We start from the raw sequence: 13,232 nt of genomic DNA, 5'->3' as shown, positions 1-13,232 counted from the left end.
GAAACAGCCCTAACGATAAACCTGAACCAGTCCTAACTATAAACCTGATCCAGCCCTAACTATAAACCTGAAACAGCCCTAACTATAAACCTGAACCAGTCCTAACTATAAACCTGATCCAGCCCTAACTATAAACCTGAATCAGCCCTAACTATAAACCTGAACCAGTCCTAACGATAAACCTGAACCAGTCCTAACGATAAACCTGAACCAGTCCTAACTATAAACCTGAACCAGCCCTAACTATAAACCTGAACCAGTCCTAACTATAAACCTGAATCAGCCCTAACTATAAACCTGAACCAGTCCTAACTATAAACCTGAAACAGCCCTAACGATAAACCTGAACCAGTCCTAACTATAAACCTGAACCAGCCCTAACTATAAACCTGAACCAGTCCTAACTATAAACCTGAACCAGCCCTAACTATAAACCTGAACCAGCCCTAACTATAAACCTGAACCAGCCCTAACTATAAACCTGAATCAGCCCTAACTATAAACCTGAACCAGCCCTAACTATAAACCTGAATCAGCCCTAACTATAAACCTGAACCAGCCCTAACTATAAACCTGAACCAGCCCTAACTATAAACCTGAACCAGTCCTAACTATAAACCTGAACCAGTCCTAACTATAAACTTGAACCAGCCCTAACGATAAACCTGAACCAGCCCTAACTATAAACCTGAACCAGTCCTAACTATAAACCTGAACCAGTCCTAACTATAAACCTGAACCAGCCCTAACTATAAACCTGAACCAGTCCTAACTATAAACCTGAACCAGTCCTAACTATAAACCTGAACCAGCCCTAACTATCCTTAGTCAGTCCATTTATCTGTTTTCAGCAGGGTTTGGTACTGTTGTTGCACAGTAGTTTGTAGAATGCTACTAGGTGGTTACTAGAAAGTTAAATATGGTTTTATTGGGTGTTCAGCATTGTTAATAGTGTCTAAAGTAAGGTCTCCCGCCGTATGTGGCTGCTGAGATGTTACTGTGGTGTTGCCAGGTTGGTTTAACATTCTATTTTTAGCATTTTAATTATATTTTTACTGCACTTGATGGTTATAAAAGCTACGTTTTTTTAAACCAATAGTATGAATTGTACTGTATTAGATTTATTTATCGTTGACCTATTTGTAATTCAGAACTTTTATTTGTTCCAGATCATATAAACCTGTTATGTTATATTTGATTCAATAAATAAACAGCTGTACAAAGTGGATTCAATTGTTGTTGTTGATTGATAAACAGCATATTGCTACAATCTTTGACAAATAACAAACAATACACTACTAACACATTTTCATCATCTTTCTGTTTGATGAATTGGATCTGATACTAATTACAGTTTGCTTTTTGGAGCTTTTTTACTTATCTGTGTGTCACGCAGCACAGACGACAAACTGATGACATTCAAATAGTGGTGCTGCTGTCCCTGGGATCTCGCCTCCCAGTGACGCAATCATGTGAAAAATCAATTTGCCTGTTGTAATGTACCGTAGAAAATGTATCAAAAAATATGATTTGCATAATAAAAACACCAGTCCTGCTCTCACCTGTTCATAGAACATTTAATCACAGATATACTGTATATATAGTGAAATCAGATTCCAGTAAACAGCAGTCAGAGTTTATTTAGTTATTAATGTGTATTCACTGTACAGTAAACTGATATTTCATATAATTATTATTATAATATATATATATATATATGTGTGTTTTATTGATATTGTTTATAATTTGTTTCTAAAATGTATTTTTTCATCACTATTTTAGATCTACTATGAAGTCACTTTTGTTAATTCAGCAGAGAAGCATAAACAATGAAAACATGAAGTGAACACATCTGCTGCCAATAACGAGGAAAAAGAAAACATTTGACTCCAGTAGAAGCTGAGAACTCCGGTCGTCTCAAACACAATGAAACAAAGTAAAGTAAGAACCGATAAGAGTATTGATAAGAGTACTAGTATCTATAAAATCCTAAAGACTCCCATCATTACTTAGTTTTTAGTGATGACTGCCATTCAATCTGATTCATCCCACTATCTGGATGAGTCGTAGTAACTTTTCATCTAAAGCCACCGTCAGATCAAAATCATCACTTTGTGTATTTCGTGTTTAATGCAAATTAGCTCATTAAGACGCAGAACATCGTAAACATGAACATGAGCCTTTAATTTCCCGTCGTTGTGAACATGCTGTGGTTTAGTACTTCACTGAAAGTAGTACTTAATTACTACTTCTATATCATACACATACAGTTCATTTCAAACCTCAAAACTGAGATTGTTTATTCACAGCGTTACATGCAACTTTACATAACTTGAAAAAACGCTACATTTAAATAAGAAGTAAACATAAATTCACAGTATCACAGAATTTAAGAATGACTTTGGTCCGTTACGTGTCACGTCGCCGCTTCGCCCACCGGGTGGCTCTTCATGTGCGTCTTCAGACAGTGGCTCTGGGTGAAGGCCTTGTCGCAGAGCGAACACTTGTAGGGTCTCTCCCCGTTGTGGGTCCTCATGTGGACCGTCAGGTACGACTTGCGGGCGCACGCTTTACCGCAGATCCCGCAGACGAACGGCTTGAGGCCCGAGTGGATCGTCACGTGGTTGTCCAGGTTGATCTTGCGTTTGAAGGACCAGCCGCAGTCGGGGCAGCGGTACGGCGTCTCTCCCGTGTGGACCCGCATGTGGATCGTCAGGGGCCCCTTGGTGGTGAACCCCCGGCCGCACTCGCCGCAGTGGTACGGCTTCTCGTCGCTGTGCGTCCTCAGGTGGATCTGCAGCTGCTTGCTCGTCAGGAACATCTTGCAGCAGACGTCGCAGAGGTGCGAGCGCTCTCGGTCCGCGTGGATCTTCTCGTGCTGCCTCAGCGTGCCGGGCAGCTTGAAGCGCCGCCCGCAGATCTGACAGCCGTGGGGTCTCTCTCCGGAGTGGGTCATCTTGTGGCGGGTCAGGGACCTGTAGTCGCTGAGGGATTTGCCGCACACGCCGCAGAGGTGCGTCTTCTTGTCGGCGCGAGTCCCGCGGCGAGAGTTGAACTGTTCCTTCAGCGCGAGCGCTTTGCGGCGAGCGCGACGTTTGTTCGGTTTGCCCGCCTCGCGGGGTTTCCGGTGATCCTCCGAGGACACCTTTGACACGTCGCGGCAAACTTCGCACTCGTACGGTTTCTCCACGCGCTCGCCGAGAACACCGAGGAAAGACTCCCCGCACGAGTGACAGTCGTCGGTTCGGTGGCGGCTCTGAAGGTGATCCCTCAGTGCGTCGGCGGACTCGGAGAGCTCTCCGCAAACTCCGCAGAGACGTCCCGGGTCGTCCGCGTGACTCCAGGCGTGTTTGACGAACGCCACCTCCGATCCATGCGGCGCTCCGCAGACTCTGCAGGACAGAACGTCTCCGCTCTCGATCTTCTGTTTCCTCGTCGTCTCCGACTGCAGTTCGGAGTCGCTTTCTTTTGGCCCGCCGCCGCTCTCGTCTGGTTTCCAATCGTCTTCTTCTCTTTCTTCTTCCTTTTCACCGTCACCGTGTCCTTTATTCTCGGCTCGATCTGATGTCCCACCTTCCTCATCATCATCAGCTTCCTCCGTTTCCATGTCTTGATTGATGACGGACGCGTCTTCTTCACGACCGTCGACCTCCTGAACGTGGCTGCCGAAGGAACAAGGAGCAAAGATTAAGAAGTGAGGAGTTTAAAGTCTGTCTAATAAAGGACATTTTTCTCTTTTATGTCTGCAAATAACGACATTTCAACGTGTCATCACGCAACAGTTCGTACATCTTTAGAAAAGTTACTCCTCTGTCTGAACATATCTTTTCAAAATAAAGCTCCGTCTTCACATGAAACTCAGATTTAGAAAAAGATGGAGAAATACTTCAAGGACTATGGCTGTAATGTTCAGGTGCTCACAAGCTGCATGTTGATGTACAGTAAAGTATAATGTACAGTAAAGTATAATGTACAATAGAGTATAATGTACAAAACTAAACAAACTAAATTCAGGCTTCAGGTGACACTAAACCACAGATGGTGAGAACCCGTCGTGTCCACATTCTTTGAGCCGCTCAGCGCGTTTCATTCTTCACAGTAACGGTTCTTTTACCTCGTCTGAAGTCTGACTTCATCACTCGTCTGCAGAGACTCTTCAGCGCCGTTCGTCTGTGGAGGATTCGTCTCTTCTTCTTTGTTTGTCTAGAATTTGAGTAAAAGTGAAGCAAACTTTTAAAACATTCCAACTCAAGAAGATGGATCTGCTTCTTCACCTTCTGAACCCCCCAAAAAAGCAGGTTTTCTTTGAACAAATCGCCAAAACTAGAAAATCGCTAATCGCTAAAACCATCATTAATGTCAGGTTTTCATCTTTCCGACGGTCCTTGAACACATCATGTGTGACAAACGCTTCCGTCTTAAAAAGCAGCCGAAACAAAGCTTAAAGTTGTGGTTCTCATTATAAACATCTCCTCGACTGAAGCGTTCACTTTAAACAGATTGTGTTAAAACATTAAACTGTGACGTCATGATTGATGCATCTGAGACCAACGGTCATGTGACCAGAAACCAGAGAAACTCTGAGTGAACTTCAGGAAGTGAACACGGAGAGGAGGCTGTGAATAACTTCATATATAGAACATGAAGAGACTCCATTTCTTTTTCCTAACATTGGTAACACTTGAGAGAGAAATATTGGAGACATAGATTCAATTGTTTGACAATGTTTGTAAAATAAATCAACATAAAAGTATTTTTTTATGATTTAAGTCATTGTAACTGTTATTCTGCACTAAAGACATGTTTAAGTTCTCTCTATTCTAGTCATGATGGTTCTGTTATAATGGAGACACAGGACTATATATATATATATATATATATAGAGTATACAGTGTATGTATGTATATATATATCTATATGTATATATATATCTATATGTATATACATATAGATATGTGTGACAGCAGCAGAAGAACGCGGTGGTTCCGAGGGTTCCGTACCTTGAGTCGGATGTAGAGCGTGGACTTCCCTCCCGTGCAGCCGACGTTCCGGTGGATCTCCTCCGCCGTCAGCGTCTTCACCCTCAGAGGCTTCAGCCGGCGTCTCTTGTCCGACGTCAAGACGTCGAAACGTCCGTCGTCTCCGGACAGCTGAGGGAAGCTGGACCTGAGCAGCTCCACGAAGTCCGCCTCCCGCAGGCCTCGGGGACACCTCAGCCTCAGCATCGGACATTTCTTCAGAACTGACGGAGTGAGAGACGAGGAGGACGAGGTGAGGACACTTTTAAATCATGAGAATCCGTCCGAACGGAAAGCGCTTTTGAGTCGTACCGTTGTTTGAGAGCACGTCGGTCCGAGAGTCCTCCAGGATCCGGATCCTGAGGTCCATGTGGTTCTGTGTCTCACTGCTCTGAGGTCTGCCAGGCTTCCTCTTCTTATGCTGACATCTGGTCAATTATGGGAGGGAAATCATTTAAGCTATATATTTATTAATACATATACATACATATAAATATATATATATATATATTAATTATATATATATATATATATATATATATATAGTTATTTATTATATAATTATATGTATATATATATATATATTATATCTTAATTCTAAATATATATATATATAATATATATATATATATATATATATTTATAATATATATATGTATATATATATATGTATGTATATGTATTATATTAATAAATTATATTACATTATTGATAATTTATTTTTGGGTAAATAAATGTGTAGATGATGGTAAAAAAAACAAGTAAGACGTAAATCAAAGTTTCTTTGTGTAAATAACGTGAATATGAAGGAACCTTGATGGAGCTTCCTCTGTTGAGTCCTCCAGGTTCTCTGGATGATCTTCATCTTCCTCCATGACTTCATCCTCCTCCTCTTCCTCAACAGGCCCGAGGCTCCTCCTCACATCTGGACAAAAGTCAGAAATTAAACATTTCCAGTTAACATTTGTGAAGAACTGTGTGATTTGTAGGTTTGTTTTATTTTGAAAAGTTACAAGCAGGACGTATATTGTTTATTATAAGTTCAGCTGTAGCTTGATTAGTTATTAACTTTGTATAAATCAAACTACAACTACAGAATCTGCTCTTCTAATTATTATTAATTCATCAGAAGTCAGTTTCATTCATGCCGAATTAAAGAAAGAGTTGTTTTGGTTAAATACGTGTGTTTATTACTCTGTATATATTATATTTGAGATATTTTAGTTATTGTGGATGTTTTGCTTTTCTAATATTCTTTACTGTTTTATTATTTATAATACTTGATTTTTTGTCTCTTGTTTGCACTATACTGTGTATATATATATATATATATATATATATATATATATATATATATATATATATATATACACGTGTATGTATATATATACACACACATGTATATATACACATATATATATATATATATATATATATATATATATATACACGTGTGTATATATATATATACAGATGTATATATATATATATGTATATATATATATATACACTTGTATACTCCACTATGCTGCTGTGATCCTGTAACTGATACAGATCATCTTATCTGATCTTAATTCAATATTAAATGTCTAAATATCTCGATGGACCAACCTGCGGTGCTGAGCGCGAGCTGCTCCTGCAGGAGCTCCAGCTGCTCCTTCTGCCGGTCGATCTCCTCCCTGAAGCCCGACGCCTCCTCCTCGTATCCGGACACGATTCTGTCCACGACCGTGAGGATCTCCCGCGAGGCGGCGGCGAGTCTCCGCGTGACGAACCCTCTCACAATCTCCGCTTTAGACATTTTAGTGTGAAACCGGAAACGCGTTTTTTCTTAATTCAAACTATAACCACGGTCTGGTTATCTGGTGGAGGGACTTCTTCGGGCCTGGCATTGTTTACTGGTTTAAAGCCGTTTCCGGTGTTTGGTGCGTGCATAAATATCGTCCGAGTAGAAACCGAGACCTGAGTCACGAGTTCCCTTTCCTCTTCTTTGATGGAGATTAAATCATTAAATGTGATAAAAAGTAATAAGGAATAAAAGTCAAAACTAAGGAAAAGTAGTTTAGAAAAGAGTTGCGTTGGAAAACAAAGAGTTTTAGAAATATTTTATCTTTAAAAAATCTGAAAAGTATGATTTGTGTGTTTGTCTTAAATTATTAAAATCCTACAACTTTCTGGAAACAATACTGACATTGGTAGCTGTGGCCAGTGGTGGAAGAAGTACTCTACTACTATTTGTATCGTACTATCTGCAGTACAATTATTATTTATTTCTCAATATCATGCTCGATATTATTTTTTTAATTTTAGTTTCCATGAGGCTCTGGTGTGAGAATCACTTCTGATACACTTTGTATTTTTACTCTTGTATTTAATCTTTGCTGCTGTCATTTATTGTATTTGTTCACCTTACTTCTATTCTATTTCTATTTACTCTTAATAAGTGTTATTCTATTGTTCATATGTGTTTACACTTTTATTCGTAATCTTTGATCAAACTCTGGCACAAGAATTTCCTTCAGGATTAATAAAGTTCTGTAAATATTTCAATAACAGACAATAACCACAGGGGGGAGACAGAGCAGCGTGCTGTTAAACACACACGTTTATCACTGCAGAGAGAAACAACACAAACCAACACCATCGTATTTACTCCAGGTGATAGAGTCACGAAGAAGACTAGATATCAGTCCTCGTGTTCTGAGTTAAACATGCAATGTTTCAAAACAACATGAGCTGCACTATATGTTCTGTATATTTAACATGGCAGGTGATGTTTTTAAAGTAAAATAACTTTGACTGTTGTTGCAGTCGGCATTCAGTAAGCTCAAGAAAAGATGTTCAGTGATTTTAAATCAGGCTACAAAGGTCTAAACCAATCTGACACTTCACCTCCTCTTCATCAACATTCAACTCTCCTCTTCCTCGTCTCTCCCCCCGTCCACCTCCTCTCTCGCTATCTTCACCGGCACGCTCGACTTCCTGGGCTTCTTCTTTGGCAAGGGCTCGCCCGACTCCCACCGCCGCTGCTGCCGATTGGTCGGCGGGCCGGCGGCGCGAGCCTCTTCTCGTTTTCCCTCCGCGACGTCGTGGTCACGTGGCGCGGGTCGGCTGTCGCAGCTCGCCATTAATAAGACGGAGACGGGGGCGTGGCCGAGGAGGGGAGCGGGTGAGGAGCGGTTGGTGTGAAGGTGTTGACGGTGTTCGGGAACGACCGGGGAGACGAGAGACGGAGGCGAGTCCAGTGAGGTTGCGCGGCGAGCTGGGGGGAGGAAGGGAGGAAGAGGAGGGGGAGTCTGGGTGTGCAGGTCAGATCTGTCACTGGAGGTGAAGTTCTGGTTGGTGTCTTGGTTCAGAGTCCGGTGTAGAGGGTGAGGAGAAGGGGAGTCGGCATGTCGGGGGTTTGTATGCCCGTCCTCGTCCTGTTGCCAAATTGTGTCAGCGGTATCTTTTGTGTCGTGCACGTCTCTGCGTATTTGGGTTTCGCCGTGCGTGGTTCTGTGGGCGTGAGCGTCTCTGGCGGCGCCGGTGTGCAGCCGCGGGTTCGGGTTGGCGCTGTGTCGGTTTCGGCTGCGCAGCGAGCTGAAGAACATGGTGCAGCCCGCCACCGTGCAGCGGTGTTTGATCTTCAAGTGGACGGCGTTGTAGTGGATCTTCAGGGTTCCTGCAGCGACACAGAAGGGAGATGGTGGTCTTGTTGATGTGTGTTGATGTGTTCCTGGACTACCAGGAAGAGCTAATCCAGCCCAAACATGCACCATGATAAGAACGGCAGAGATTCCCTTCTAAACATTATGATCTTGTTTCTCTAGAGTAAACAGTCTTTTGTTTTCATCTGAAGACCAGTAAAAGACCTTGAATTGAGTCATTTAGAACCACAAGACAAATTAAGTTAGAGGACCTCGAGTTGAACCCTGTGGAACACCAAGAACAAGGTTAGCAGTGGATCTCGGATTGATCTCTATGGAATCTCAAGACCCCAAATAGTAAGGGATCTAAAACAGAACCTCAGGGAACTTCCCTTCACTCTAAGTGCTGGATGTGAAGCAGACTTGGAGAAACCACATTATTCCTACCTTTGTCATAGAAGCTTTTCCCACAAACGCCACAGCAGACCCTCCCCTTCCGACCTCCTGCGGGCGAAAGAGAAGGGAGGGAGCTGAGGGAAGAGGGGAGAGGGCAGAGGGAGGAAGGTGTGGGTGGGAGAGGAGGATGGAGGGAGGAAGAAAAGGAGGAGTTGGGAAGAGGACAGAGGAAGGAGGAGGAGAAGGATGGGAGGGACTTGAAAGGGAAGGAAGAGGAGCCGTGATACTTCTGGGGAATCTTCAGGGGAGAGGAGGAAGAGGAGGGAATGGACTGATGGAGTGAGGAAGAAGTAGGAATAAGTGGGGAGCTTAAGGAAGGAGGGAATGAGGAGGTGTTCTCCTGTTTGGCCATGCCCCGGTGACGGTCCTGGTCGTTGAGGAACCGAGGTTCCTGATGCCACACAGAACGGGTTGTGTTCGGCTTGTCAGGGTCTGCTTTGATTTTTAAACCCGGTTCAACTTTAGACTGCGGCAAACCTGGATCATTCTCTTCCTCTCTTCCTCCTCCTCCTTCCTGTCTCTCAGGCAGTTTGGTCCCACTGAGCTTCCGTAGACATTGTGTTAGCTTACTGGGAGGAACAAGCTCCTGGTATAAGAACAACAAAGAGGAGAAAACAAAACCTTAAAGAAACGTAAACTCTGTGAATTGTTCTAGTTGTGGAACACGGAAGGTTAGGAAAGAAGTGGTGGAGTACTTGGAAAAATTACCTTGGTGGGAGGAGCCAAACAGTGCAAGGCGGAGCTTGGAAAGTGGAACGGCAGAAGCAAAGACGGCCCCTCTGGAACGTTTTCAAAATGGTGGACAGTGTCTTTGTGGTCAGCCGGACTGTTTTTCTTGTAACGGTAGACTAAACGTGAATCTCCTCTTGCGTTCCTGAACACTCCCGGAGTTCCCCCGATCCGCTCAACCATCGCGCCGACGTTTGATTGGAAGCTCTTCGGGGCGGAGCTTAGCTCTAGCTCGGGGAGGTGATTGACGGCTGCCAGGCACTGGAGCGTCATCAGCTCGACGATGGGGCGCGTCTCGCCAAAGCGAAGGAACTGTTTGAGGACGAGCAGCTCTTCCTCGGGGGTCGCCATCAACCAGCGGTCCAACACCTTCCCGCTGGGATGCTGGATGGAAAAAAATGAAATCAAACCTCGATGTCAACGCGTGTTGCCCGTTAATTGCTGCATGTTGTCGGCTATATTTGTCGGGTTGACCCATTGTACAGCGAAATAACATCTATTCAGTCTCAGTTATTATTCCTATCACTATAAGTAAAGCTTATAGTTCTTATAATAATGTGTAGTGGACTGTGTCAGTGTTTACCTGCAGCATGTAGCCTCTTACGTAATCCCCCAAACTCCAGCCCAGCGTGTGCAGAATGTGGCCGACCTGAAGACGGCAAAAAGTAATCTGTTACACATCAAACGGAATCACTACACACCCACGCAAAAAGATATAATACAAGACTAATTAGTGACATTTTCCTCCCATTTAAAAGGGTTTTCCACCAGCTGCTCTAAACCTACCGGAGGACCAGGTGTACCTGTTCTGGGCTCAGGATGCTGTAGAGACGATCCAGGAGAATCTTCAGGCGAACGGGGACGGCCTGAGCCCCGTAGAGCACCAGGGAGCTCAGGTCGAACACCAGCCCAGGGAGGGCCACCTCCACTGGGCCGCAGCTGGAGGGTGGCTGGGCCCGGAGCTGGAGCTTTGCCAAGGCTGAGGAGGAAGAGGAGGAAGAGGAGGAAGAGGAGGAAGAGGAGGAAGATTACCAAAATATGTATATGTTGAGTCAGATAAACACGTATCGAGAACAAAATAAAAGTACAAACAAAGTGTATAAAATATAAATATATATATATATATCAAAGTAAAGAAAGAAAACATACAACAGATGTATGTTTACCATCTGAAAAACATTGTGTGTGTGTGTGTGTGTGTGTGTGTGTGTGTGTGTGTGTGTGTGTGTGTGTGTGTGTGTGTGTGTGCAGATGCTCGCTCCAGATGCTCTCGGTGATGTGATGACAGCGACACCTGACTTCATGTCACTGTGGCGACTGAACACATCTGCAGTGTGTGTGTGTGTGTGTGTGTGTGTGTGTGTGTGTGTGTGTGTGTGTGTGTGTGTGTGTGTGTGTGAGTGTGTGTGTGTCAGTAGGTGGGTGAAGTCCAACATTGTGTCGTTGTCAAACTGAAGTGAAGTTTCTTCACGACACGAACACTTCAGAGTCTGAAGAGAAACAGGAATGGTTGGATGTTGCTCGTGCTGAAAGCTAACAGGGTGTAGTAGAGGTGATAGAAACATTCAGACAATCGTGAAGAAACAAAACAAAACAAGCTTCAGAGTTAGATTTGGTTTTAGGAAGGCTGCATGTGGAGACACAAATCTTTGGTGGTGGACACCTGCATTGTGAGGACACAGTTATGTTTGCAAACCTACATTAGGGGGACACGAATCTTTGGTGAACGTCTGCTTTGTGGAGACTCAAAACAGTTTGAATACCTGTCTTATGGGGACAGAGACTATTGCGGGGACAGCAAAGACGTCTCCTTCTTCAAGCAGTTATTTTGAGTTTAATTTCAGGTGGTAGAGTTGTAGAGAGAAATGTCCTCACATGTAATAACACCAACATGTGTGTGTGTGTGTGTGTGTGTGTGTGTGTGTGTGTGTGTGTGTGTGTGTGTGTGTGTGTGTGTGTGTGTGTGTGTGTGTCATACCGTGTGGGACCCAGTCGTGTCCACAGCGATCACATGACCTGAGTTGGACACTTCCTGGTTTGAAACACACGCAGCTGCAGCCGGATGTTGTGCACCTGACAGACTGAGAACGTTCATATTATTATGTTTATGTTTATGTTTATGTTTATGTGAGACAAAAGCTTTTACAGAAAGTACATGAAACATATTATAATACACACATATGAATGTTTATTTTGTATTTTTGTTTCATACGTACAGACAAACAGAGGGTCTGTACCTCCTCAGAGTCCGGAGTCATCCTCATGTCTCCGTCCTGCAGATTCACTAATGGTGAAAAGACAAAAGTAATAATTAATCAATACTTCTACTACTTCTTCTACTTCTTCTACTTCTTCTACTTCTACTACGACTACGTCATCAATTACTTAGGATATCATTTATATTACATAAAAATATCTATTAATCTATTAATCTACATGAATTAATTCATTGATCGCTGCTTTAATAGTTTATATTTATAAATATTTTTGTTATATATTTTGTTATATTTGTATAGAAATAGAAATAATAACGTGATGCCATGAAAAGATTTGACTTAATTATAATTTTACATTTATTTTGAGTAAACTCATGCTCTCAATTAAATAAATTGATATTGTTTTTTAAATATGTATTTGATACATTTTATATTCTCATATTCATTTGTATATTTTACATTATATTTCTTATCATTTTATACTTGAAGAAAAATGTTGTACTGTTTGTAAGATTTATTTTATCACAATTCCTGTCGAATGTTTAAAGAGATCAATTCCTTTGATTAATGTCATCCACATCTATTTTTAATAATAACAATAATAACAATAATAATAATAATAATATTAATACATTTATATCATTTTTCAAACCTAATGTTACAAAATGCTTCACAAGACAATAAAAGCAACATAAAGGAATTAAATGTAAAACAGTGAAGTAATAATTAAAACGTTTAGCAACAAATTAAATATTGATTATTGATTATTAATATGAGCATCTCATTGCTTTTTTCTTCTTTTTTTGCCAGAATCTGAAAGTAAAATATATGAAATGTTTGTTCACATGCAGAAACAGAATTTAAATGATGAATACATCTAATAAAAAACGTATGAACTATAATATTAATATAATTTATATTATTGATATGAATCAATACTGACCGTTCAGTTTGTTGTTAAATTCACCACGAATGAAAAAACCTTCAGTGAATTCTCCTTCACTTGTTTCTCCTCATCTCTCTCTCTCGCTCTCTCTTTCTCTCTCTCTCTCTCGTTCTCTTCGTTTGTTGTTTTTGTTGTTTCTTTCTTGTGTTTATTTCTTCACGTTTTCATCCGTTTATTTGTGTTTTCTGAGATGTTTTGTCTTTTTTCCTTCGTTCGCTCAGAAAATGATTTGCTTCTC

General features: G+C 41.9%; 1 protein-coding gene across 1 annotated transcript; it reads right to left on the bottom strand.

Moving 5' to 3' along the window:
* Positions 1-2,163: 2,163 nt before the first annotated feature.
* Positions 2,164-6,926, bottom strand: LOC137874406 (zinc finger protein 879-like). Its single transcript, XM_068713070.1, has 6 exons — positions 6,630-6,926; positions 5,832-5,943; positions 5,331-5,446; positions 5,001-5,242; positions 4,115-4,203; positions 2,164-3,662 (listed from the first exon to the last, which is right to left on the bottom strand). Exons 1-6 carry the CDS (start codon positions 6,817-6,819, stop codon positions 2,417-2,419), a joined length of 1,995 nt encoding a protein of 664 aa, XP_068569171.1. The 5' UTR covers positions 6,820-6,926; the 3' UTR covers positions 2,164-2,416.
* Between the last annotated feature and the right edge of the window lie 6,306 nt (positions 6,927-13,232).

The sequence above is a fragment of the Cebidichthys violaceus genome, unplaced genomic scaffold (assembly GCF_023349555.1).
Source record: "Cebidichthys violaceus isolate CVI_PGR_0920_01 unplaced genomic scaffold, fCebVio1.0.p SCAF_19, whole genome shotgun sequence".
Lineage (NCBI taxonomy): Eukaryota > Metazoa > Chordata > Actinopteri > Perciformes > Stichaeidae > Cebidichthys > Cebidichthys violaceus.
This window is presented reverse-complemented; position numbering and strand designations above follow the sequence as displayed.

What these genes read in the sequence shown, in the direction of transcription:
- LOC137874406 (XM_068713070.1), bottom strand. Translation starts at nt 6,819, where the DNA reads ATGTCTAAAGCGGAGATTGTGAGAGGGTTCGTCACGCGGAGACTCGCC. An exon ending in CGACGTGCTCTCAAACAACG is followed by an intron (nt 5,243 to 5,330) that starts GTACGACTCAAA and finishes TCACTCCGTCAG; the next exon opens with TTCTGAAGAAATGTCCGATG. An exon ending in GAAGTCAGACTTCAGACGAG is followed by an intron (nt 3,663 to 4,114) that starts GTAAAAGAACCG and finishes TTCCTTCGGCAG; the next exon opens with CCACGTTCAGGAGGTCGACG.